General features: G+C 42.4%; 4 protein-coding genes across 4 annotated transcripts; all 4 read right to left on the reverse strand.

Annotated features, from left to right (window-relative positions):
• LOC116652042 (uncharacterized) lies at nucleotides 1-690 on the reverse strand. The gene has a single exon (XM_032439773.2). It carries the CDS (start codon nucleotides 610-612, stop codon nucleotides 97-99), a length of 516 nt encoding a protein of 171 aa, XP_032295664.1. The 5' UTR covers nucleotides 613-690; the 3' UTR covers nucleotides 1-96.
• A 5,172-nt stretch (nucleotides 691-5,862) lies between these two features.
• LOC6636156 (uncharacterized) lies at nucleotides 5,863-6,726 on the reverse strand. Its single transcript, XM_032439772.2, has 2 exons — nucleotides 6,578-6,726; nucleotides 5,863-6,521 (listed from the first exon to the last, which is right to left on the reverse strand). The coding sequence occupies exons 1-2, from the start codon at nucleotides 6,581-6,583 to the stop codon at nucleotides 5,910-5,912; spliced, it is 618 nt and encodes a 205-aa protein (XP_032295663.1). The 5' UTR covers nucleotides 6,584-6,726; the 3' UTR covers nucleotides 5,863-5,909.
• Nucleotides 6,727-20,379: 13,653 nt separating this feature from the next.
• On the reverse strand, nucleotides 20,380-24,540 carry LOC6636157 (uncharacterized). Its single transcript, XM_002059628.4, has 3 exons — nucleotides 23,781-24,540; nucleotides 23,512-23,719; nucleotides 20,380-23,447 (listed from the first exon to the last, which is right to left on the reverse strand). Exons 1-3 carry the CDS (start codon nucleotides 24,417-24,419, stop codon nucleotides 21,382-21,384), a joined length of 2,913 nt encoding a protein of 970 aa, XP_002059664.1. The 5' UTR covers nucleotides 24,420-24,540; the 3' UTR covers nucleotides 20,380-21,381.
• Nucleotides 24,541-24,836: 296 nt separating this feature from the next.
• On the reverse strand, nucleotides 24,837-25,886 carry LOC6636158 (uncharacterized protein C9orf85 homolog). Its single transcript, XM_002059629.4, has 2 exons — nucleotides 25,741-25,886; nucleotides 24,837-25,655 (listed from the first exon to the last, which is right to left on the reverse strand). Exon 2 carries the CDS (start codon nucleotides 25,650-25,652, stop codon nucleotides 24,918-24,920), a length of 735 nt encoding a protein of 244 aa, XP_002059665.1. The 5' UTR covers nucleotides 25,653-25,655; nucleotides 25,741-25,886; the 3' UTR covers nucleotides 24,837-24,917.
• Nucleotides 25,887-26,016: the final 130 nt, after the last annotated feature.

A 26,016-nucleotide genomic window follows, 5' to 3' on the forward strand; every position in this document is an offset into this window, starting at 1 on the left:
TTTAACTTAGAAATAACTGAAGAATATTGCGATTTCTGGCTTTTTGGCTCCCTGTTTAAACTTGAGTCTAAGGCTATTGTTGGGCTAAGCGCTGGCTTACCAGCCCTTGTTCCAGCCGGAACCACCGGAGGAGTAACCACCTCCACCATAGCCGCCCGAGGAGTAGCCGCCATGACCACCACCATAACCGCCCGAGGAGTAACCACCATGTCCACCTCCCTGGCCCTGGTTGACCACTTCGACGATGATAACCTTAGCGGGCGCAGAGTGGCCGCCAGAGTAGCCGCCGGAATAGCCGCCGGACTGGCCGCCAGAGTAGCCGCCGGAGTAGCCGCCGGAATGGCCGCCAGAGTAGCCGCCGGAGTAGCCGCCAGAGTGTCCACCAGAGTAGCCGCCGGAGTAGCCACCAGCGCTGCCACCAGCATAGCCACCGCCGTTACCACCGCCAAGTCCTCCACCGAGTCCGCCCAGTTTGCTTTGCAGCAGCTGAACAATGCCGCCGCCACCACCTCCGCCGCCACCGCCGCCGCCGCCAAGGAGACCCTCAAGCGAAGCCTGACTGCCGGCCAGAAGCGCCACGAGGATAACAAGAATACAGGCAAACGGTTTCATCTTGCAATAGATTGGTATCTCGATCACGATTTCAGTTTCGATGTGCTGCTCAAGACAAAACGGAAGCGTTGACTAATTCTACAACTAAGATGCCAACACGCATTTATACCAAAAAACGTGCTCGAAATCAATATACAACGAATACACAACGAGTATCGCATAGCATGAATAACTCAATATGATCATGGTCTATGCGCAGCATCAGCTTCAGCTTCAGCCTGGCGACAGAGGGAGTTCGAGTTGAAGATAGAGCAGGTGCCTCAGCGTAGAGAAGAGCGCGTGTCGTGCATGTTAGCGATGAAACACGACATGCACGACGTGTTCCTTTTGTATGATAAGTAAATAATTTGGGCTCGAATTTAGGCTCTTAATGTTTTGGAGGTGGTGTCCGAAAAGCCAGACTAGAACTTATGACTCTTATGGAAAAGTTTTTTATAAGTATATACATGGCTTTTCATATGGATGTTTTTTATACATTTTCATATCAATAAGTTTCCCACCAAGTGCACGTTCGTGTCACGAGTTGAAGCACGTTGTGCGGCAAACTTGATTTGAGTGCTTCAGCAATTTGTTGCTTTTGATCGTTTAAGCAATTAAAAGAATTAATAACCCACATATATTGTATGTGTATGTGCTATGTTGTTCAAGATATTTGCTTTTGACAAGCTGCCGACGTGCCTTTTGTTTGCCGATTGTCTCCGGTAACTATGCAAATCTTTACGCATGCGCGGCTTGGACTTGGCCATTGTTTATACCCTGTATTCATGGGCTGTACGCCGAAGGGGTATGCCAAATAGTGCACATATCAGCTTAAGAAAAATACTATATTTAGACCTTTGACTGTGCTAAGCCTTCGGCTAAGCTACTTGGCGGCCTGCTACAGGGTATCTGCTAGTTGTTAGCGCGCTCGAAGAGCATGCTGGCTGTTTTCTCAAACATAAGTTGGATCCATTGGGCCACAAGTCAAACAAATTAACGGCGTTTGATCACATAGAAAAAGAAGACGAAAACGAGAGACAGAAAAGACAGCATCAACAATAGATCAACAGTTTGTCAAAAGCAGTCGACAACACGCAGAGCTTGCCCAATTGATAAATGATATTTGGACAGCCCGTCCATAGTAGCTGCTGCTCATTTGCAGACCAAGGTCCCACACGAGCTAAGCGTATTAAGTGGCCTGTGCAAAACGACAAACTGTAACGCCAGATCAGGTAATCAGATAATCAGGAAGCCAATGAGTGGGGCCAGATCGCTTCAGTTGGCAGCCTTAGGCTTGGCCTAATATCGAAACGTTCCCATCAACATCATCGCTTATAAATAGGCCCAAGCCAGAACCGGTTCTCAGCTCAGCGCCGAGATGCTGCCTATGTTTTGGCTCATATTTGCATAGTCAATTGACTGAGCAATACTTACATACATATATGTGTATGCTATACTATATATATACTATGTGTATATATACGTAGTTGTTGGTACTAAGAAAATACAAAGAAATAGTTTGGTTAGAACCCGGCAACTTCCAGAGTTCAATGCTCCCTAAGGCCTACAGAAAATGTAAGCTAAGCTCTAATTCTCGATATTTCTTGTGGTTGGGGGTGTTTATTGTCAGTCCATAAATAGGTATGTCTCTATAGGCCTTGTATGCTGTAACAATTGATTCATTAGCTATATCTATTGAGGAAATCTTTGGCTCATATTCAGCATATTTCAATTAGGATTTCTTTAAGGTCATCCACAATACTATATAAAGTTATAGAATAATTCTCTATTTCCTATGTTTTGCTTAAATATTACAATAACAACATTTTCTAATAATATTTATTAGTGAAACATTAATTTTTGGCTGTGTTTTAGCTTATTCATTCAGATTGCAGTTGCCGAAAATAGAAACAAAATAAATAAAAATATTCGTATATTTAAGATTAACAATAATTATGCAACCTCTGTTTTTGCTTAATAATAGCACACAAATATAAAAAATTTAGCATTCCCGGGAATTTATTTAAATTTATTTAAGCTCTTAACTAATTTTCTGTTATACGCCATTTAGAGACATGACATTTAAAAGCGCATAATGGAAGTTTTATTAATTATATTTTTATCATCAAAGTTGTAAATATTATTGCCAAACTGATAATTAAATTTAATTCGTATATATGACACGTTAAATAAGATTAAAGCTAAGAAGAGTAAAGAATTTTTATTACGATTTTTATATGCCTCGCAGCTCTCGGTATATATGCATAAAGTACCCAACAATCTTATAGTTTTACGATCTGTATATTAGGTCGCCATTGTACATTTTTCTATAGATATATGTATATATACATATTTTTTTGCTGCCGTTTCGCCTTGTAGTGCGGCAGCATTCAGAAATATTCTTAACCAGTTTTGGGGCCTCACGCGCTGCCAGCACCAAGATGAAAAACAAAAAACAAAATAAAATAAAAAAACCATCATGTGCTTTTGTTTTTCAACACGTTCATTAGATGAAGATAAAAATGCTGTGGATAGATACATTTGGTTGGCGGGCAACGCGTCTTTTGTTACAATAGAATCATCTTCCATTGCAGCCTAATAAAAAGTAGTTCCCATCGCATTGCCTTCAATCTGAAGGCTTGCGTGAAATTAAAATATTTAATTATTCACTAACTCATATGCAATTACTGACCCAACTGCACAGAAGTGAATGTCTAGCTGCAGTGCATAAATATTTAAGTTTTTGGTGGTCGCATCTACTCGCAAGCTCATACGAGAGGGTGGTTCAATTGGTTTTAAATGTATCCTTGAATGCAACACAACGTTCCAACACTGTTCTTGTGAAACAAAAAACAAGACTTTGTTCACGATATGCGAACACAATAATTTTTAATTAATATATTAACTGGCACTTTTCTTAGAAAGTGTCTGCGCTTCCAGTCAAGCTCTTTAGTCTAGAGCATAATTGTCTGCGTCGCGCATAAGTCATCTAGCTATTGATCGACCCTCGCTAGTACCGCGCATTGTCATTATAGGGTTGCAGAATTGATGACACTCATAAACTATAGCTGGCATATAATTATAATTATACTCAATGCAGCCGTGTGGCATATATTAAAGATTCTGTTCGTACTAAAGCCACGTATACATAAGTGTGTATGCATGTATGCATATGTATGTACATATGCATGGATGTAATATTAATGCATATAAAAATGAACAGCTCTCTGCGATATAATTGATTTGCATAAGCGGCTGCCTACTTTCCATAGTAATCAGACGTACACATAAAAACCATCGATATACTACTTATATATACATATATGCATACATGCATACATACGTATTTGTATTTGTGCATGCTGTATTCTGTAGCTAATTGATGGGAATGCAAAACATATAAATTAAAATAGCTGTAGCATTAAGGCTGCCGCTGCTAACGTGGCCCATAAAAATTGTTTTTTAATTGCATTCAAATAATCCTGTTCAAAAACATTTACAATATGCAAAAACTCAGTAGCTATACTGATTTAAATAAAACTATGATTTAAATGCTGTGACAAATTGTAGAGAGAAAGAAAATAAATGAACAGACAAATATCAAACGCCGTCTCTGAGACCAACACAGTTCCATTAACACTAATTTGAAGTATATAGAAACAGTTTCTATATATAAATCTGAAAGTATTATTTCACAAGTCATGCAGTTAGCATGCCAAATGTTTCATTGGCCGTGGAGGTTGTGCTCTAGATTGTTGTTAATCTATGTTTGGAAATAAAGAGTTTCAGTTTTATTGTGTTAAAGTTTATTCTGTAGCATCCGTTGCATCTACTAATTAAGCGTTTTAAGCTTTTCAAAGAATTCTTTTATTGACTAACTAAATGGAAAACATTTAAAGCTAGTCGAAGAAAGTGAGAACATGCTTTCTTACTGAAACTTTTAAATGTTGCTTTCCAATTCTTGTGTCAGCTTCTAGAATATATGCCTTGCCCTTGAACTTAGCCACGCATGAAGTACTTACTCTTAGTTTCTGGCGTTTGTAAATTGTTTGCTTCATAAAATTACGAAATAATTTGTCTGCGCTCAATGCCACGATGTAAAGTTTGCTCAATGTGTTGGGACAGACATGCAATACGGCAAATATTTGCTAGATGGCAAACCAGTTGAGCCGAGCCAAACATATGAAATGCAAATACACACGGCAACAATTTGAAATCAACAACAAATTGTATTTGCTTGTGTAATTATATTTGTCTTATGCACAAAATGCAAAAAAGCCATTCGATTGCCTGTGGCTTTGCCAAGGTTCTGGGCACGTCTCAAGCGAGACACGACGACGCCAAGCAGCCAAACAGCACTTGACCATACCGTGGACCACAAAGAAATAAACACACAAACAAACACACGCACACACTCACATGACATGGCAAATACAAAATGCAAAGCCTATCAAACAAAAGCAAACGGCGGAAGCGAAAAATCAAAAGGTAAAGACAAGTTTATACACACGTGAAGTGGTTGGCTACAAATCAAAAACATGAGAATGAAAAACAAAATAAAAAAAATATGATTGCGAAATCCAAATACAATGAGCAAAGCTGTTTAATTTTCATTGTCCAAATGCGTTGAGTCCAGTTTCAATTTGAAATGCCTTCAAGTGCACGAATACCGCCTGAGGAGCAGCCTGTCAGTCGGGCTTATCCTTTATGGCCATTGTATTATGACAATGAGCTGTCGCGCCGATGATACCGTTGTGATCTGGCTGAGCACAGATGGGGCCAGCCCATGCCATCGCTCGACTTTCGCTTTTCACAGCCAACGCCGCGCTCTGACATTGAACTTCATTAACCCGGTCTGAATGCGGTACAAATATCACGAGAGATGGTTAAGCGAACAGGTTTTATATAAAACGAAAGACTTCAGCAACGAACTGGCCGGCTTCGAAGCTGGCGCTACCTAGAGCTCAAAATAACACACATGGCATGTGGCGCGCTCTGGCGTTTATGTTGCAAAACTTGGCCAAATTATACGGGAAGCGCCATCTGCAGCTTACAATTGGAACGCTCAAACAAAAGACTCTTGTCGCGAACTTTGTGCACTGTGTCGCCCTCTAATGGAGCTTAGCTTCAAGCCGTTGCCAAGCTGTTGAGCCGCCATCTGGCATATATTTTATTTGATTCAAAGTCTGGCTAAAGCTTATAAGCAATTTAATTTTAAAGATCTGGCAGTCCTCTTTAATTGAAACGCATTTTCTGTTTGATTAACTCATTTTATTCGGTTTGTCATATCTATTCTGTATCTAGTACAAACAATCATTTTAATCGTTCCACCAACCAGCACCACCGCGGGAGCCGCCACCAACGGAGGCGCTAGCACCGTGGTTAACTGAATAATCGAACGATGCCGGATTGCCCCAGGCATTGCCTGCACCGCCTGCGCCAGCTCCCTGCCAGCCACCAGCTCCAGCACCGCCGCCATAGCCGCCGCGTCCGCCACCAGCTCCAGCACCACCGCCGTAGCCGCCGCCGCGACCACCACCGGCACCAGCTCCCTGCCAGCCTCCAGCTCCAGCACCGCCGCCATAGCCGCCAGCTCCAGCGCCAGCACCAGCACCCTGCCAGCCACCAGCACCGCCTGCACCACCATAGCCTCCGCGTCCACCTCCAGCGCTAGCACCTGCTCCCTGCCAGCCACCGCCGCCACCGCCAGCACCACCGCCATAGGATCCAGCGCTAGCGCCTGAGCCAATTTGCACCTTCGTGTTGCCATGCAACTGTGAGACATGAGAGATGAGTCCAGCTCCATTCCTGAAGCCGCCACCGCCGCCGCCGCCGCCACGTCCACCGCCTGGCAGATAGCCACCACCGCCAGCTCCGCCGCGTTGTCCCGCATTAACCAGTGCCAGAGTGGCAAGCAAGCAGACAAAGACCTGTAAGTGTATATGTTAGTCGGCCCAAAGATGAGTCCTTAAATGAATTCTGTTACCTTCATATCGATAGTTGAATTAGTTGATTGTTGTTACTCTTGCTGATGTTTAAGTAGCTCTCGGGGCGCTGCTCCAATAGCTTGTGATGCTTCTTGGCTGTCAGGCAGCACAATTTATAGCTGAAAGTTCCATTCGATATTGCTAATGATTAGCTTCTGTGTAGAAAAAAAAAAAAAAACAAAGACGACGAAATACAAAAATATATGGAACCATCATATTTGGTTGATAGTTAATACAACCGATCAAAAATAAAAAAAACGAAAACAAAAAATAATAATTAAAAGCAAAAAAACAAACTTAATTATAAAAACTTTAAACTTTGAAAAACTAAACCGAAGAATTAATTTGAAGCTGCCGCAGCTTAAACACACTTCCAGACGTATTGATACCCTCTCTGTAAGAAGTACTCTTCTCTTCTCCTCTCTGTAAGAAGTACTCAATGCTTATTTTGTGTTTGGCCCACAAAGGGCATATACAGCTAAGGACTCGGCCAGATCCGGAAGGTAATTTAAGGAGATGATTGTTCCAGAACAAAACAGCAAAACGAATACGAATTTAGAAGAAAACTTGAATGGACCCACAGCAAGAGCATGAGGATAAATTAATTTTGGCAATGCTCTGCGATATTGCTCATCGCTCGATTCTAGTCGAGCGTCTGCCATTTCCGAGTGGCTGCGCATCGTTGTGGATTGCCTTTAATTAAAAATTTGAAGTCAAGTTAAATGAAGAAAAAACCAAATTAATTGCAGCTTTAAATACAGCAATTAAACGGCGGCAATTCGCCTGCGGCTCGCCTTGCGCAATCTGCCGCTCTGTTTGGCTTAAAAGCGACACCGAGTGGACGAAGTGCCTCCAGTTGAGAGTCATGATTTGACTTTTGCGCATTGCCCATACGTCTGAAGGGCCGTGGGTCAAACAGGTGAAGACTGTGGAAAAGCAGCCTCCAGCTTAAAGTTATGACGGATGTGCGCGTTGCGCATACGCCGTGTGGGCCGCAAACAAACTTTACTTTTTTTTCCTGTTAAAATTTTTTTTTTTTTTTAAAGTGAGCTCATTTGAAGAGATTTGCTTATGCAACACGAAGTAAAATGAAAAATCAACATTTTTTTTTAAGTTTACGATTTATTGAGAAAAAGAAAAACAACCAACTGCAACTGTTTACATACATTACCCTGCAAACAGCCAGCAACTCCCACCCGTGGCAGCTTAACGAGCTTAAAAGCAGCGCTTAGAATCTGTTTCGTGATTTGGGAGAAGCCCGTTTTGAAATTATACAAGCGACTTCCCAAGTAATGCATTTATAATATGTAATAATTATTTTTTTTAATATGTGTAACATACGTTTTTACAACTCGACCCCAAAGAAAGTTGTTTGAAAAGGAAAAGTTTTGATTAGAGGGATCTCGATTAAACTCCACCCACCATACTTCTCGGCATTTAACCAACAGTAGAAATATTTCTATTGCATTGCAATGAATAACTTATTAAAATATATCAACTTCTCGAAATGCAAGCAATTTCCTTTGTTGCTTTACAAAAGCATACAGGACGGAAATAAAAAAAAAAAAAAACAGTTCACAAATAAAAATATTAAAAAAATATATATATAAAAAATATTTTATAAAAATTAAAAGTAGGTAAGAAAAAAAGGAGAAAAACAAAAAATTGGCCTCGCCCGGCAGACAGGCTGTAGACGAATGAGTTATCCTACGTAGATCCGCCCTATTTATAGGCCTCAAATAAAGTAATCGATGTAATTGATTGGGATTTGAATGCAACTCTGCAATTCGTTGTGGGCATCGAAAAGACCTCATAATATGAAAGAGAAATTTAAACAACAAAGCTCATCAAATTAGTTGATTTCTTCTTCTGTTTGAGTTACTCAACTCAAACTATTAAACAGATTTGGAGATTGTTAATTAATTGCTTAATTGAGTCCAATAATTGATTGGGAAATTAAATGTAACAATTCGATAATACTTATATCGACAATATGAAGGGCAATTCAAGGCTAAATTAATTTGTGTGTCAAATTTGACTGATGTCAAATTGATATTTAGATGAGATATTTAATGGAATTGAATGGTGAAATATAATATGTGAATAAGGATGTGTCCGCCCAGTAAACATTTACTTTATCTGTAATCTAACTGGGAGGGAATAAGAGAGAGAGAGAGCGATCAATTTAAGTATGGTTAGGGAATAATATATATGTTATTTTTCAACGTAGCTATGAAAAAGTGTTGTTACAGCAATTACAAAGGATCTTGAGTCAACTTGATTTCGGAATTCAAGAGTCTCCTTACAATGAATTCGTAAGCGTTTTGCTAGTGCTAGTATACTCTCTTGGCTGCTCATCAGGCCTTCTAATAAGCGATTTGACATAGAGACTAGAAATTGGAAGCTGTCAATAATTAAGTACAAATATTTATGAAGCTTAATTTGCTTTAAGCAGAACAACTACTTGAAGCACCGAAACACCGTTTTATCGATATGCAAAACATGTCAGCCTGTCAAGCATGCTCAGTGGTGTCACCAGTGGAACCACTTAGGCAAGCCGATGGCTCCAGTTGACAAATTCAATTAGCTTCATTTCAATCTGAACAACTGGAGCTGCAATAGTAGCTACTTGAATATCAGTCTTATAGGGTGCTCGCAGACTCAGCGACTCGCTACTTTCTTCTGCTCTCAGTGCAAGCCAAAGAGAGTCTCTCCCACACACACTCGCCCTCTTTCTCTCTCTCTCTCTCTGCAAATTATGTTGACTGCAGCTGGCAACAGGTGAGCAGCTCTTTCACTCTCTCTCTTTACCTCTTTCTCTGGTTGGGCTCTCTCTCTCTCTCTCTCTCTTGCTTGCCGGCGCCAGCTACATGTTAACGGTGGGCGCCGTTGTCGCTGTCTCTGGCAGTCTAGCCGAGCTTCATTGGCGCTGCTGCAGATTCGGCCAAATCATTCCGTTGGGAGGTTGTAACTGGGAAACGTGTTTGACGGATCGCTACCGGTCCCGGTTCACAGGCAGCTCCATCGTTATCGTCATCGTCGTGGTCGTGGTCGTGGTCGTCTTTTTCGTGCCTCGAGCTGCTGCAAGCGCGCGCATTTCTTGTACGCTGGTTGCCCGTTTGACTTGTTGCCGTTACGTTTGTTCAACGGCTGCCAAAAAAATATATAAAAATAATATAAAAATAAATCAAAAAGGAATCCTTGACCCCTAGACGTTGCCTGTGCCTGTGCCTATGTTTGTTACTCGTGCGTGTCTCTTGTATTTGTTTTGTTTTGTGTCTGCATTTTTTTTTTGTATCGTTTTTATGCAACATTTATTTTCACAATGCAATTAATTATAGTTTGCACAATATTTGCAAAAGCCGCTGAAAAATGTTTTGCGTGAGCTGAAGTCGACAAGTATTCAAAATAGTTGCTTGCTTATGTTTAAAAAAAAAATACACAAAAAAACAACAACGAAAAGAAACGGAATTAAAACAAAGTTCAACATTCATTTCATTATTTAGCAAACAATTGACGCAGCTCGCTTCAAATTAAAAGGTTAGTTTTTGCAATATTTATTGTAAGTTCAAAGTACTTTAACAAACAGCATTAATACATAAAAGCGCAGGCAGGCGTTTGCCATAAATAAAATACCTGACATAAAAATGCAGAATAATATTTTTAATTCCATAAAATTATAAAATTATTTCAATAATGAAAATAAATAACTATCTAAGCATTTAAGTCCAAAAATAATATGCAATTTTATTTAAATTGAAATTTATTTCAATTTATTGTAATTTATTCAATTGCCTTGTGTCAAATTTCTGTTATTGAATCCCTTTCCATGAGATATGAGAGCTATGTGTACCTTAGTCAGATCTGAAACTGAGTCTGAAGTTTGGCTTTGAAAAGTGTGCAATTTTCTCTAAAAAGTCCAAGCAATGAAAACGTCTAGCTGCTATTCATGGTCTATTAATTGTTGGTCTGCTGATTTTCTTTTTAATACTTATAAATTATATTTGGCTTTGGTTTTTGGTCTCGAGTATTAGTTTTGTATGTACATTTAATACTGTATGATTAAAGTCAACTATAGAAAAGTTGAGAGAGCGAAGCAAGCAAAGCGCAACAGACGTTGCCCTGTGACGAGGCTGGACGAGGCCCTGCTCAGCTGGCAATCGAAATCGAAATGGAAACTCGTAGCTGGACAACAGATTCGCGTGCCAGTTAATCCAATTTGTTTCACACATTCAGCCTCAATGCGAATTTAGTTGTTTTTTGTGCACTTACCGCATGCAGAACAAAAGACTTAGGCAACGAACTTGAAATAACATGCAGCTGTCTGTGGAGTTGGAACGCTGCGCTTGCGGTTTTTTGGGCAACCGCATTGCGTGGCTTTCTCCACTTGACAAGCCCAATGCCGATTCTAACTGCCATTGCTAATAAGCCAACAGCAACAGCAACAACAACAGCAACAATGTGGCAGGGCTGATGCGTTTGTCTTCTTCTTCTGTCAGCGTTGGGAGCTGGAGACGAAATCGCATGCTTGCTCACTTGGAAAACAGTTGCTGGCTGCGAAAACTAACTGAAATGGTATTAATTGCCACTCGCACACATACACACACACACACGCAAACACACACGCAACTAGTTGACTTTCATTGTCTTTGGCGTTTTTGCGGTTTGCCGTTTGGTTTAGCTAGCTTATTATGCCGTATGCTTTATGTTTAATGCCTTGGATGCCTTTGTCTTTGGCTGTGGCTTCGACTGGGGGTTTTACATACGCGCCAAGTTAATCACACTTTTAACTCCATTTCACATAATACTAATTTCATAATTTGCACCGCCGCCACCCAACGCAATGCCAGCGACAGGCACATTGAGTTGTCATTTGCCGCTCGCATTTTCACTTCTGTTTTCCACGACGACAATGTTTAAATTAATAAAAAATCTACTTTGCGTCAAGTTTACATTTCATTCAGCATAAGTGCAACTATTTCTTGTTTTTTTTTTTTTGTTTTGCAATTTTTTGTTGTATTCGATTCGGGAAGAGCAACGGCTCCAGGGCGGCTGCTGCCTTGCAGCTCTTCCTGGGCGTGGACATGCCCATGAACAGCGTGCTCAGCCAAAGCTAGCGGATCATAATTGCATGGCTCTTGTTCTAAGTATCTAGCTATCGTGTAACCATCGACACGTCGCAGCTCAGCTCCAGGCACTTGCCATGCAGATGTGCTTGCTGATTGAATGTGCCTACTCAGCTAGCTCGTGCGGGTACCATGAATCTCTCAACATGTTTGCTGGGAAAATGAATTGATGTAAACTCTATAAGCGTTTTTTTCTCTCTCAACATGTTTGCTGGGAAAATGAATTGATGTAAACTCTATAAGCGTTTTTTTTTACAAGGGGTGAGCCATAAAAATATGCCTGCCAAAAGAAAATAACAAAATTAAGCTGCCAATTAAAATAAAAATTTCTTAATCGCTCTTTATCAAATTTTGTTTTGTCACATTTTGGCTAAGATTCAATGTATGCAAAATCTCTATTTTAGTAACAATTAAACATAACAGCTAACGGTCATTTTAGGTTTTCGCATTTGCATATCTCAAATGCAGAGAAGGCTATTAAGAAACAATTACAAACAAGTCTAATTATTAGATATTAAGCAAGATATTGGTGTTCCAGAAATATTAAGTTAAGCTTGCATTGTTTAAGATTTGGAAAATATTTATGTCATAAGGCAACTTTCGGAGTTTGCAGTTTTTCTTGTTTTCGTTTTGCAGACAAATCCCACTCATCCTTTCAGACACTTTGCGTCCCACGTTTTGTTTGTCTAATATCTTGGAACTTTACTTTGGACAGCTGCCACTTTACTCCCAACTAAAGCGTTATCCAAGTCAGACTAAAGCGTTAGTCAAAGCAATTGAAAATGTTTTTGAATGTTTCCTTGTTTTTCTACATATTAAAGACAAGCTCAAAGTAAAATGTATTCATTGTAGGTTGCACGCTTGGAAAGAAGCTGGCTTGCCACAGCCTTGAACCAACGTCTTGGTTCAAACCTTGGCTTACATATTGTTTTAACATTTTTATTTAACATTTACATTTGTTGTTTACTTTTGCCCATTCTACTGAAAATATTGCATGCCGTAGATATTTTCATATTGAAATTGCGGGCTAAATTTGATCCGCCAAAAATGGTTGAATAAATGCAAAGGTTGTGGCCCAAGTTGCCTATGCTTTGGTGCTGGGTCCAACCTGAAAGATATTTATTTTAAGTAAAACAAATTTTAGACTAAAATATGGTTTATTTTGAGCTTCGCCTTGGCTGCCTTTTGGGCAAAGTTTGTTTATCGGAATAATAAATAATTGTAACTCAGGCATTATCAAGGTATTACGAATTCGGTTTTAGCAGCTGTGCCTGCATTTGCTTGCTGAGGCACTTGTGGTTAAGATGTCTCTTGTTGTTGTCTTTGTGAGTTTTGTTGTACGTGCGCGTCTGTCAGCAAATGAAATAGTACGTAGCATATAATCAGAGCGCTGTGGCAACCCAAAAAGCCAGCAACAAATGACAACAGCAACAAAGCGTCTGGAAAAAAATAACAGTTGAGACAGCGCAACAAAGTGTATCTTTATCGAGGGGGGGGGGGGGGGGGGGCAAGAATGAAAGTCTCTTGTTGTTGTTATTGTTATTGTTATTGTTGCTGTTGTTGTTGTTGTTGTTGTTGTTGTTGTCAGTACAGACAATACACAAAATAGCTACACAAAATTTGTCAGCTTGAAGCCGCACGCTTTCATCGTGGTGCAACCGTTTCATGACAAATCGCAGGCAATGTGTTAGCGGGGGGGGGGTCACGTTCTTTTGTCGAAAGCAAGGCGACAATTTATTTATTGCTGCACATTTATGGCCCTGGACGCGCAGTGGCAACCCCCTCACCCCCTCAGACCCCCCGCCCTCCTATGTTTTTTCTTATAATTTTGAACAATTCGGCCAGGCAATTAACATAATTATCAATGCTCGACTGCATTTCTCACTCTTTTTGGGTGTCGCATTTGTCACACGAATTATGCATAACAATAATTCATCTACCCGAGTATTGGAGCTGGCTTTAGTCTCGGCTTTCTGCTCGCTTTCGAATCGGAATTGAAATCGGTATCGTTTAGACAAAACGCCCCATCACAATTGTCTGTTGCCGTTTTGTTACCATTTCAACATCTCGTCGGCAATTCTGAGGCTTTGTGCAATGTCTGTGTGTATGTGTGTGTGTGTGTGTGCACCCTTCACCGTCATCGCTGGGGACAGAAGAATGGAGCTTGTCTCGTGAGCCTCATCATCATCATACACATTAGGCGATTGCCAGACGACACAATGGCAAATCGATGGCAGGCAACAAATAAATAAATAAATATATATATAATATATTGTGCCACAAATTCATATTTGCAGCTATATTGTGTGCAGATCGAAAGTGAAATTCGTAGACATTGTGTGCGATAATAAAAATATTTATAATCATAATAATACAAATATATATACGTATGAATAAGCTGCGGCCCAATAAGCGAGCACAATGCCAAACCGATGCGGCTCAGTTCGAACAGCAAGAGGACGCGCGCGGCCGGTCCGAGGTCTAGTCTAGCACTTAACTTGGCTTATTGTGAGGGGGCATTAACTTTCCAACGATAAAAATCCAAAGCCCCTTTGAATCCGGTGCAAGCTCATGTGGGATTTGCTGCCAAAGAAAACCTTTCGATTTCCTTAGAAAACTCTTTATTGGACAATAACTGTGGAAAATGTTGATAGGTCTCAGGTCGTTGAATAAACAGTTCTGCTGCTGATATATGTGACATGTGCTCTTTATAGGGTAAACAAATATTTGAAAATCGAGAAAGTAGCTTGTATATGAAAAATAAGATTGGGTTGTCTTTTGATAAGACACTCCCGTATTTATACTTTAAGCATCAACTATTAAATATGGTCTTAAAATATATCTGTAATATTTACTAGACATACGTCACAATAGATGATCATATATCCTCTCATAATCACAATTAAGTTTCTATTACGGGCATATCGTCAACACTTGGCCTTAATTAAAACCAATTAACAAGCAGATAAAAATTCCTTGGCAGACAGCAAATCTGCTGTCCTGATGCATTGCTCATCAAAGTAAAAAGCCAAGTCCATCTCTGGGTTTCTAATTGTTGCTTCATTCATCAGCTGTCCAACTGCAGCTCACCTGTTCACGCATAGTCAGACGCTTGATAAGGAAAAGTCCGCACTCAAAACGAGGCAGTGCATGTTAATTAAATTTTAAGTGCTTGTGAGGTCAGGCATTAGCAGCTTATGCATTTGGGTACGTGCAACGCGTGTGCTTAATACGCTGCACTGGGCTGCAGCTGTGCGGCATGGGGCAAGCTGTCACCAGCGAGGCGTTGTGCCAGGCGCTTGACACTAGCTGGAAGAGGATGTTATTATTATTACGAATGGCACGCCCCAGAGTTGTATGTCTTTTTGCATTGTTGTGTGTCTTACATAATTGCATTTTGATTTGTTTCGGACTACCGCACGACTAAAGCTACAAGAAGAAGAAGAAGAAGCAGCAGCAGAAAAAACAAAAATAACGAGCCAAAGACAAAGAAACCAACAACAATTTTACAGTTTGTCTTTTTGGCATTTTAATGGCCATATTCGATTTTGCGGCAAAGCAAAACAAATTTCGCTGTCAACAAACTAAGTTCAAAGCCGCGACTGGGCACGGGGCAACAGCGAGCGGGAGTGGTGAGAGGGGGGGGGGGGGGGGCGGCTAAGACCCAATAATGTTGCAAGCCATCAACGATCGATTTATATGCTTATGCATAAATAATTTGTTATTATTGATTGATCGTTATGCGCCAGCCTCGACACTTCCGACACAGAGCGCCGACTCCGACTTGGGCTCCGGCTGCGGCTCCAACTATGACGTCTTGGGTCAGAGTCATCAGCGGCATATCTTGCGCAAGCCTTGTCGGTCATTTCCGGCTCCTGCTGTCTCTGGCCAAATGCAGACTAAGGCGTCGGACTGCCTGCTGCTGCTGCACATAGCTGGCCGTCACTTTCGGCCGTCACGACTTGTTTGCCGGCGCGCCGCTCGCTCTCGTTTGGCTTTTACTTTCGGCCACATATTTGGCCAATACTCGTTGTAAGTGGTTTGTGGCTCGCACAATGCGCTTCACTTTTACCGTTTCGCGGAGGTTTTCGTCATGCGCCAACGTAACCAAACATCGCGTAAGCCAGCCCCAAATCGAGCCAAACCCGATCTCCACGAACAGTGCCCAGCATCCTTTTTTTTTTTGGGAGGAGCACAAATACATTCAAGATCTTTGGCTAAATCTATCTATATAAGTATATCTGTGAACTAGAACCTAGCAGAACCTAATTGCACTTAGTCCCCAGCCCTAGTTTCCGTATGATGTGTGCTATCGTGAACCGCTCGATCTCTTCCCGTATGGGTCACTATCATTATCATTATCGTCGTCATACTATTTGCCACACAGTTTCGACAATCTTCCGTGGAACGCATAATCGTTGAAAACGCTTTTAATGACATAATTAGGCGTTGCTTTTGAAGGCAGTCGAGGCGCTGCGAGAGGTGTTATGGCAGGGGTAGAGCAGGGGGCCGAAAACGGAGAAGAAAAAAACAACACGCACACACTATAGAAAAAAGAAAAAAAATTAATTAGCTGCCAGTTTGGCAGACACAGCAAAGCAAAGCTAGATGAAATATGTAAGGAGGAGGGGTGGCCGAAGGGCGGATTGGCTGGGATGGAACGAAAAGGCACATTTGGCATTTTGGCCAGGTCGCCGCCCAGGCTGATTGATTTGACCCGGCTGAGACTTTCACTGGCGCTTCGTACGGTGCGCTCTTAAATGCAACCGCAGGCAGGCGGCTCGTGTTTTGCTGGCGTGACAGTGTAGCCCGTATGCACCCCCCCCCCCCCTCTCTCCCACTCATACCCTTCTCTAACGATTGTTGTCTGCTGCACATACCCAAGCATCGGCTTATGTATTATGATTATTCCCAATTTGGAATTACCAAAACGCATTTCGTGATGTCGTGCCCGTTGCCTTTGTGGCAGATGCTGCTGCTGCTGCTGCTGCTGCTGCTGATGTCATCATTCGCATTGGCATTTGGGAGCAGCTGAGCACCGCGGGCCTCTGTGAAATCAATTTGTGTAATTATGTAACTGTAGTAACTGTTGCTCTAAGCTTCACAGGCAACACGGCTATCAATCAGTCTTTTCGTCAAGTCGCAGCCAGTTGCTTCATTAACACACACACACACAGACGCTGGCGTACACACGCACACACACACACACACACACACTCACATGTCACAAGCAGCAACAGGCAGATATTCCTCAACCCCCTCTCAAATAATAGAGAATCAAACAGCTTTTAAGTTCATAATAATATTTTTACCCAAGCATAAAAGAAGCAAACAGCAGTTCCCAATCGCTAGATACTCTATTCCCAATAGTCATGATATCTGTTCAACAAAGAATAGAGACCGATTGGGGTATTTAGCTTGAGAGTGTTTAAGACTCTGGCACATAACATGAAGCTGGATTCGATGAGCATATTCAAAGAACATATCCTGTACAGCAAATGTGGAGTAACTGACTAAAATATTGTTGACAACACAACCAATATACTCTTGCTGCACTTGGAAACAGTATTAGAAAATATCAGCATAAAAATGAAGTTGTTAGTTTTTCTGAATTGCTCTATTCAAGTATTTAAGTCTCAGACGGATTTTTGAAAAGCTGTAATAAGAAACTAATCTGTTAGCCATCCGTTTAGGCCTTAATATATATATGCAAATGAATTTGAGACGTGCTTCACACGACTCTTTGTCATTAGATCTATTTAAATGCATTCAAAATGTGATTGTGGGAAATTTGGCAACTCGGCAGAGTGGAATGGGAATGAAGATCTTGTGATGGAAACTAGGTGTTCAATCAAGAAATATCAGTCTGGCGTGAAGAATACTGAATTTTTCTTGTAAAATCCATCGAACGAGCTCTGATGATAGGAAGAGCTGTGGCATCACAGTCTAAACATTCGATTCATGGCCAATAAGCTGCGCCTAATCATTCGCGAATTGCGCAAATCGAAGGCATATGCGCATACAGTTAGGTTACCTGTACAGCATTTGGGCACATCTAACGGCCAATTGGAGAACCACAAAACCACAAAGCCAATAAGCAATGAGCCATTGGACACAATGGAAAAATGGTAGCTATGGCAGGCTGGCCCGGAGGCTGGCCAGTCAGCCAGTCCTGGGGCTAAGATGAAATCAATTTGCTTCGCGGAGTGCCCCATTGTCAATTGTGGGCAATTGAACCGAGACGCGGGTTCAAAATCAATGCCAATTGGCAATCGAGCGAATGCACTCACTCGCCCATTCAAGCACTCAAATTGAATTGAGTTGCCAGAGCCTAATGCAGCCGCGCGTTAATGACTGGACAATAAACTTGGCCAACAAGTGGAAGTGGCCGCCACACTGGCAACAGGTTGAATGCACTTAAGTCCACTGCATCCACTGCATCCACTTTGAGGCCGGCTCGGACTTGCACCTGTTCGGCGGGTGGCTGGCTGCGGGCCACTTGCCACATTTTGCAGTTGTGGGTCAGCAGCGGTTCCGGCCATGGCCACATGGTCAATGCGCCAGCCAAGGCCCTCGCTGTGAACTGGTTTTGGCCCAACTTCATATTCAAATCAACAACAATGTTCGACTTAAAAGCAATTCAGATGTGGTCCAATCGCATATTCCGGGTCTATATTCAGCAAACCTTGCTAACTACTTTAGATTTGCAGGCACATATCTCCAGCACGAAGCAATAACCACTTGAGAATTAGAAGCAACGAAAAGAGGGCAAGGCGAGCAACACCAGGGTCTATACTTGGATAACTGTCCCAATAGTGAACTGTGTGTGGCTCTTCATCATCAACAAAGTATATTCAAAAAAATTGGTGTATGTTTTGCTGTTTTAACATTTAAATATGGTTCAAACCAAACCGACTTCAGATCCGGCTTATGCGACAGGTTCGCCACATTTGCAAACATTTTTTAAATAATATTTTGCAAATTTGCTCGTTATGTTTTTTGCTGAAGGTAAAATTGCGCCTGGGCTTAAAACACTGCGATTGGAAAATCGATTGAGTTCTAATGCAAGTGAACCGAGTCGAGTTCCTGAAAACTTCTGCTACGAGTGAGGCGAACCGAAACTAAATAGTGACAAGATAAACGAATGGAACTAATAATGGAACTAATACACAATGGCAATCAGCCATATCATTTCTAGAGCAATACTTGTGGGTACTTGGAAACTTGGCTGGCAGTTGCTTTGCTCATAATTGAAAGGTAGCTAAAAAAAACAAAACAAAAAAAAAAAATAACAACAGCAGCAGCAACAACAACAACAACTGAAAGACAGACAGCAGAGACAAGTTACAAATTAATTTCACTTTCTTTGCTGCATTTGTTGCTTGCTGCCTGTTGCTTGCGGCACGTTGTCTTTTTTTTTTCATCACACAAAATTGGCTGTCTTGCCATTGTTAGAGAGGGGGGAGACTGGGCGAGACTTGGGGGAGACTGCGCAGGTTTATTGACTGCGCACATGCGGCAACATGGTTGCCTGTGCAATTACGAGCTCTTGTTGCCGTTGTTGTTGTTGTCTTTTGCGCCTCAATGGGCCGCACTTGGCCCAGGGGGCTGGGCCAGGCACCCAGTGCCAGCGATCCAGCAACAATGCAACAACGCAACAAGAAAGCCGCCCAGCATTGGCATTGGCACAATGGCAAATGAAGGAGCCGTCCACACAGTGGCAGCCAGCTACAGGGTTGACACTGACACTGACACCGACAGCGACACCGACTCTGCAGCAACTCTGCATTCCATGCACTTGTGGCACACATATTTTCACCCAGCAATTAAAGTGCTGGCATGATTGAAGGCGAGCCCCGCACCTCAAGCCCAAACTCCACGAACAGCAGGCGGCAACTAAAATATTGACAAAATGTTGCACTGCAGCACTTGACAACCACCATTTACTATATCTCTGAACAACAATTTGTCTTAACTCATTTTTACTGTTGTTAGCCTTTAGCCGGGGTTTGGGTCAATTTCACCCGAAAGCGTGGAAATGTCCCAGAGAGAGGCTGTATCCAACTTCTTTCTTGTCGATTATACGCTTGGCCTAAAACTTATTCTCAAATATCTTTGTTTATTCGAGAGGTTTCTCACACTTTTCGCGAAGTCCATCCCTCCGGTCGGATTTGAAACATAATATTGTTATCCTATATCATAAAGGTGCCAGCCTTTAGCTTGGATTTTGGATACTTCCACCCGAAAGCGTGGAAATGTTGCGGGAAAATGCATCCGCTATGCCTCAAACTTATTCTTACACATCTTTGTTACACTCCAACCTTTAAAAGTAAACCTGATGAATTCAGGTTTCAGCGATTTTCGAAATTCCACCAGCAACTGTGGAAAAGTTGCAAAAATCGGACTCAACAAATAGTTTGTTTACTTTCCGATTAGCCTTAAACTTGAAATCTTTTCTGAAAGTTCATTTGATTTCACGTGTTTCACACTTTTCGCCATTTTCACGGTCGGGAATTTGGCTGACTTGAACCGAGCGAAGCTGCAAAATGCCAGCCAGTGTAGACATTTATATTAGCCTGGGCTCATCAAAATTTCTAGAAATTGCAATCGAACAATGTCCATAAATCAGATAAATTACATTCAGATATATTTATTTAGTTTTTCATCATTTTAAATATTCATAATGAATTTTGCTTGACATAGTTTCTAAGTTAAGAGCCTCTAATGAGAATTTTCATGCAACTACATATTTGAGTATTTATAATTTCAATTTACGTTTAGTTAAATTCAAAATACGGATATGTATGCCCGATTCGTTTAAGTACGTGTTCACTGTATGCTAATACTGTATAATATTTAAATGTCTAGAAGACCAATTTGTATAAATAGACACCAATTAAAAGTGTTTGCGACGACCGTCCTTTTCTAAGCTGCATATGCGACTATCATTTTACAATTATGTCTTGCATAAATCGTTTTGATCTGATTATGTTAGGGAATGATAAACATCTGTTGTATATTCTAATAAAAGATGCCTCATAGTATACATATATGATTTATAAATTGTAATATATTAAAAATCGTACTCTTGAATTTGCTACGTTAAAGTTGGAATGCTGAGACGCGTCCTGCTTAGTTAAAGAATAAAAAATATAACAATTATCTGATATCATAATTGAAATTTTGTCTCTTAAGTCAACATACATTTATATATTTAATTTGCGAAAATCCATAGACAAATTGATTTTAGAACCATTTCAGGTATTAATCTCATAGATTCTGGGTCAATTGAAATATATGAGTATACAAATTAATTTTATAACCATTTCAGGTATTAATCTCATAGATTCATAGTCAAATAGAGACTCAGATCTTTAGATCTTTTAAAAACCATAGTTCGAGTTAGGGCTTTAGCACGTTCTTAGGTTTTAATTGTGTTTGCAATCTATTCGTATTGCATTATAATTTCACAGTATAATTTAAATTTGTACATTTAGTAATACATAGATCCACAAAGTCGATGCGAAAAAAAACCCCCTGTAAACTAGATATTCTTGTCTGTTCTATACTCAGATAGGTTAGCTATAAACCTATGCTCAGATAGAAAATAAATAAATAAAATGTTTAAATAAATATATGCAAGCTGGTCTAAGATCATGGCAAAGTTAGTACGATATCTAGAAAAATACAATATCTGTAGCCGATAGACCCGATTGGTCTGTATCGAGATCCAATAGTCTTTGGACATATTCAACGGATGGACAACGAGCTGATACCACAGTGCGATTGGCAACCATCTCGTTGAACTCTTTGGCAATATTGGAGCGCAGCCTGAGCAGTTTTTCGCCCAATTCTGTGGAGAGCCGAATGCGCAGCCAGGTGTCCAAGCGCAGAACAGAATAATCAACCGGATTGTATTCATCGACAGGATCGAGTATACCCGGTACGAATGGATCCAATTTGGCCACCTTGCCGCACTGGAGGGCCACCATCAAAGTGCTGACTAGCGTGGTATGCTCAATGTGCGAGACGAGGGCAGCTGTGCGGTTCTTGTCCACGTATAGAAGCCACTCGCTCAAGGTGCCTCTTATCCTTTTGGCGAAGCACAAGGGTAAACATGAGTTCCTCGAGAGTTGAACACGCGGATCGCCTTCGGCTATGAGGCGCGAATTCTTTGTACGATCGACGTAAACAATTCGTGGATAGAGCCCGGCAGTCAGGGCCAGACGTACCATATTCAAGTTGTGGTCATATTTGGTGGCCGACCTCATGTCCACAAATTTGATCATGCGCATCAGGGTGAGACGCAGCGTTTGCACCGCCGAAACGAACAGATCCATCGACTTGCGACACAAAAAGTGCTTCTCACAAAACTTGTCCATTTCACGGCTGCCCCTGTTGTCGGCGCACATGTACTCATGATACAGCTGGAGTATGCCAATCGAATCGCTGCACGCCTCGAGGCTAAAGAAATCACGGGACTTGCGCTGTTCACTGCGTGCATTACGATCGGTGGGCAGGACAAACGGATCGCGCACCGAGTAGTAGGCGGTAATGATGCTCATGCTGCCCACGCATTGGTAATAGATGCCGTAAACCAGACACTTGCCCAGCTGCACATCCAGCGGCAATTCGGCTATGATGTGACCCAGCGGTGTGACGCTCTCGTTCGCGTCATGGAGCACATCCAGCAGCTTTAGCTTGGCGCAAGCTTGGGCAATGGCAACAGGCTGCGGGCGGTCCAGGGCCTGCGACAAGAAATGTTCGATCGCCTTGTTTGGGGCGGCTATCTTGGCCAACAGGCAGACCTCATCGAGTGTATGGCGCAATATCTCCGGCACTGTAAAGCGATTGAAACGGTGATACTGATTGCTGCTATAGAGGCGATAGCATATGCCATCTTTGCGACGACCGGCGCGACCAGTGCGCTGCTGAGCATCCGCCTGGGATATCCAAGTGCAGGCCAGATGCGAGGCGCCGGTTGCCGGATCGTAGGTCTTCATTTTGACACGGCCCGTATCGATAACATAGAGCAAATCGGGAATGGTGATCGAAGTCTGGCCAATGTTTGTGCTCAGCACAATCTTGAGTTGCACATTTGAATATTCACGAAAGACATCCTTCTGCCTCTGGCTATCGACCTGGCTGTGCAGCAACATTATCTTGACCAAATCCATTGGCAGAGAGTCAACCAGCTGATCCATCAATTTTGTCATATCCTGATAGCCGGGCAGATAGACAATGACGGCGCCCTTCGTGCCCATCACCAGCAGCACCTGCAGCAGGGACACAATCAGCGAATTGTCTATTTCCTGGTCGTATATATTATGTGCAATCGAATAGGCCTCCACGAGCTCATCCGCTTCGGCGTCGGTCTTGTTGCCCAGCACACGTGCCATCTGAGGCGTCATATAGCCGGTCATGTGCAGTATGTTCTCCAGCGAATAGATGCGCACATTGAAGCTGCGTCCCTCCACATCCAGGACGGGAGCATTGCCAAAGTATTTGGACAGCGCCAATATATCCATTGTGGCCGACATTAATATCAACTTGAGCGACTTGTTGCGCTCCAGCTCTAGTTTAATGGCCAGCAAAAGAAAGTCTGTGTCCAGATCGCGATCGTGTACCTCATCAATGACTAGATGTGTGGTGTTATTAAAGAACTCGCCGCTTTTCATGGCCAGCGTGCGCAACAGGCAGCCACTTGTGGTCAATGCCAGAACCGTGTTGCTGCTGCACTTGCCTGCATTCAAGTATAAATATTGGGATTAGGAATATTGGGAAGCATTGTGGATTAGAATACTTACTCTCCATACGTATAATATAGCCCACGGTGTCGCCTAGCACCTCGCCGCGCTCCTCGGCAATGCGCCCGGACACGTTAATGGCGGCAATGCGCCGCGGTTGGCTAACCACAATGCGTACAGACTGATTCGATGCGGCTGCCTCCTCCAGCAAATACTGCGGCAATTGGGTGGACTTGCCCGAGCCCGTGGCACCGTTCACAATCAGTACCTTCAGAAGAGAAGCCAATTGAGCCAATGCATTGCTGGGTACGATGGGAAATGCGACTTACCTGCGACATTTCGAGCAGCTCGAATATTCTTTCGCGCTTCGTAAATATGGGAAGATTACGGCGCTCGTCGTCCAGATCGCCGCAGATACTGCGAGGGATCGGGGGCACACGTGGAATGCCCACTAGGCCGCCGTTTTGGATAGTTTGCTCGCGACGCTGCGGTTGAATGGGCTGTGACCGTCTGCGGCTCAAGTCCTTGAGGGCCATATCCAAGACAGTGCCAAATTGCAGTGACACGGCCAGCTTGACATCTTCGAGACGCATATTCAGCTTCGTGGTAGCACCGCGACTCAGGGTCAGCACCCGTTCGCCGTTGTTGCTGCGACTGCGCGTTTTTAGACCGTTCTGTCGGGCGAACTGGTGAATTTCTTTGCGCTCCTGATTGCTCAAGCCAACTATCTCCTGCGACACGTCGTCGCTTCTTAAAAAATTGAGCACAGTTTGCTGCAGCATTTGTAGCTCCCCGAATGTCAGTTTTTTCTGCTCGGCCTTGTCCGATTTGTCACTCGATTTTGACTTTTGCTTGGATTTCGATTTCGGTGCTTGTGTGGGTTGCACGGCGCCCGCCTCCTCACCTGCATTATTCTTGTTCTTGTTCTTGCGACGGCTTCTGCCGCTCTTTGACTTTCGGTTAGTCATCCTGCCACAATTTCAATACCTTTCCAACTAACTGACTGTCGCTTTGTGAAAAGCAAGAAAAAACGAACGAAGCAAATCGCTTCGACTGGCGACTAAAATATAGTATTTACTGCCGGCTGTCTGGCAACCGAAATGTCATAGCAGCTAGCCTTTAAGCGGATGCAAGCGATTAGATTCAATCGATTGTTGCTTCGCAGCGTGCTTGCATTGGATTTCGCAAAAAGTTAAAATGCAGAGCTACAAAGCTTTTTCAAAGCTTTTATTTTGGCCGACAACAAAAGCTTAACTGTTAACAATTCAATATGCAATTTCTTCATGAAATATAATTTCTGCGATAAATTAAGATATAAGCAGCCAGACAGCTGACAAAAATATCAATTATGATAGGTAATTACCTAATTAAAACGCCGTTATTAATTTCATGATAATAATTAATTTATACAAAAAAAAAATTGTGCTTTCATAACCTAATTTTCACACTATTTCGGCATTTGAATGCTATTTGTTTACTAGTTTATCGCTTATATTAGGTTTTTGTTGCTCCTCATCGCTGCTTTCCTCACTGTCGCATTCATCCGAGTCGAGATCCGAATCACCCTCCCCGTCACCGTCCCCATCCTCATCTTCGTCTTCGTCCTCATCGTCGTTGTAATCATCGTCCTCTTCGGCGAGATTCAGCTGCTTGATCTTCTCCAGCAGCTCCTCGCGCGTATGCCTGACGCGCGTCGCCTTCTCTTGCGCCTCCCGCTCCTCGTCATCAACCGGCTCCTCGGTCTCGGTCTCCTGCTTACGTCCCTTGGCCATGAAGCGGAGAAATGCACGTCGCTTGCGCTCTGGAAAAGATTTTATCAGCCGGTCCATTTCGACCTGCAGCTGTTGTTCCTCCTGAGGCGTTGGCTCTGGCGCTTCGATTGCCACCTCGTCGGCGCTCTTCAGGCACTTCGCGCACACATGGTCCTTCACAGCACAGTCCCGACAGATGACATGGTAGGCCTTGCGCACAGTGCGCTGTTGGCAGCGGGCACAGGTCTTTGCCTGGGTCAGGGGCTTGTACTTTTTGTATTTGATCTTCCACTCGATGACCTCCTTGCAGCGTTGGCAGACCGTCGATACGTGCATCTTATTCAGTCGTATCTGCTGTGGCGTCTTGTCATGCAAGTCGTTTTTGAATACATGACGATTTTTGTGTTTTTGGGCACGTGTGCGACTTGCGTTCCCGCGTTGTGTACTCATGCTCTGTGGCGGGATAGTAAGAATCAAATGTAATTGATAAAATGTATAGTTTGTTTGCCCAGCAATAAAGTTCTGCTGCTGAACTTACAATTAATGGCCCCTAGGTATATTTCGTTTATTAATTTTACAAAATGTTTTGGTACTGGACTGGTGCAGACAGAAAGTTATCGATAACACTAAGTGCTTACTCAATTTGGTCAAATCAGCTAGATGGCAAACATGTGCGTGGCTGCGATAAGAAGCTGACTGCTATATATGTAAGCGTTCAAGACAATGTTGCTGTCGAAAAATGTTACTACCCAAAATTTATTCAGTATGTAAAATATGCCTATATATTTTGTCGTTCATTTCGGTGTTCTTTAAT

This window comes from Drosophila virilis, chromosome X (genome assembly GCF_030788295.1).
Source record: "Drosophila virilis strain 15010-1051.87 chromosome X, Dvir_AGI_RSII-ME, whole genome shotgun sequence".
NCBI classification, from domain to species: Eukaryota; Metazoa; Arthropoda; class Insecta; order Diptera; family Drosophilidae; genus Drosophila; species Drosophila virilis.

Coding starts and splice junctions, on each gene's coding strand:
- LOC6636158 (XM_002059629.4), bottom strand. CDS start 25,652: ATGAGTACACAACGCGGGAACGCAAGTCGCACACGTGCCCAAAAACAC.
- LOC6636157 (XM_002059628.4), bottom strand. CDS start 24,419: ATGACTAACCGAAAGTCAAAGAGCGGCAGAAGCCGTCGCAAGAACAAG. Junction 23,720..23,780: donor AGCTGCTCGAAATGTCGCAG/GTAAGTCGCATT, acceptor TCTCTTCTGAAG/GTACTGATTGTGAACGGTGC. Junction 23,448..23,511: donor CTATATTATACGTATGGAGA/GTAAGTATTCTA, acceptor ACTTGAATGCAG/GCAAGTGCAGCAGCAACACG.
- LOC116652042 (XM_032439773.2), bottom strand. CDS start 612: ATGAAACCGTTTGCCTGTATTCTTGTTATCCTCGTGGCGCTTCTGGCC.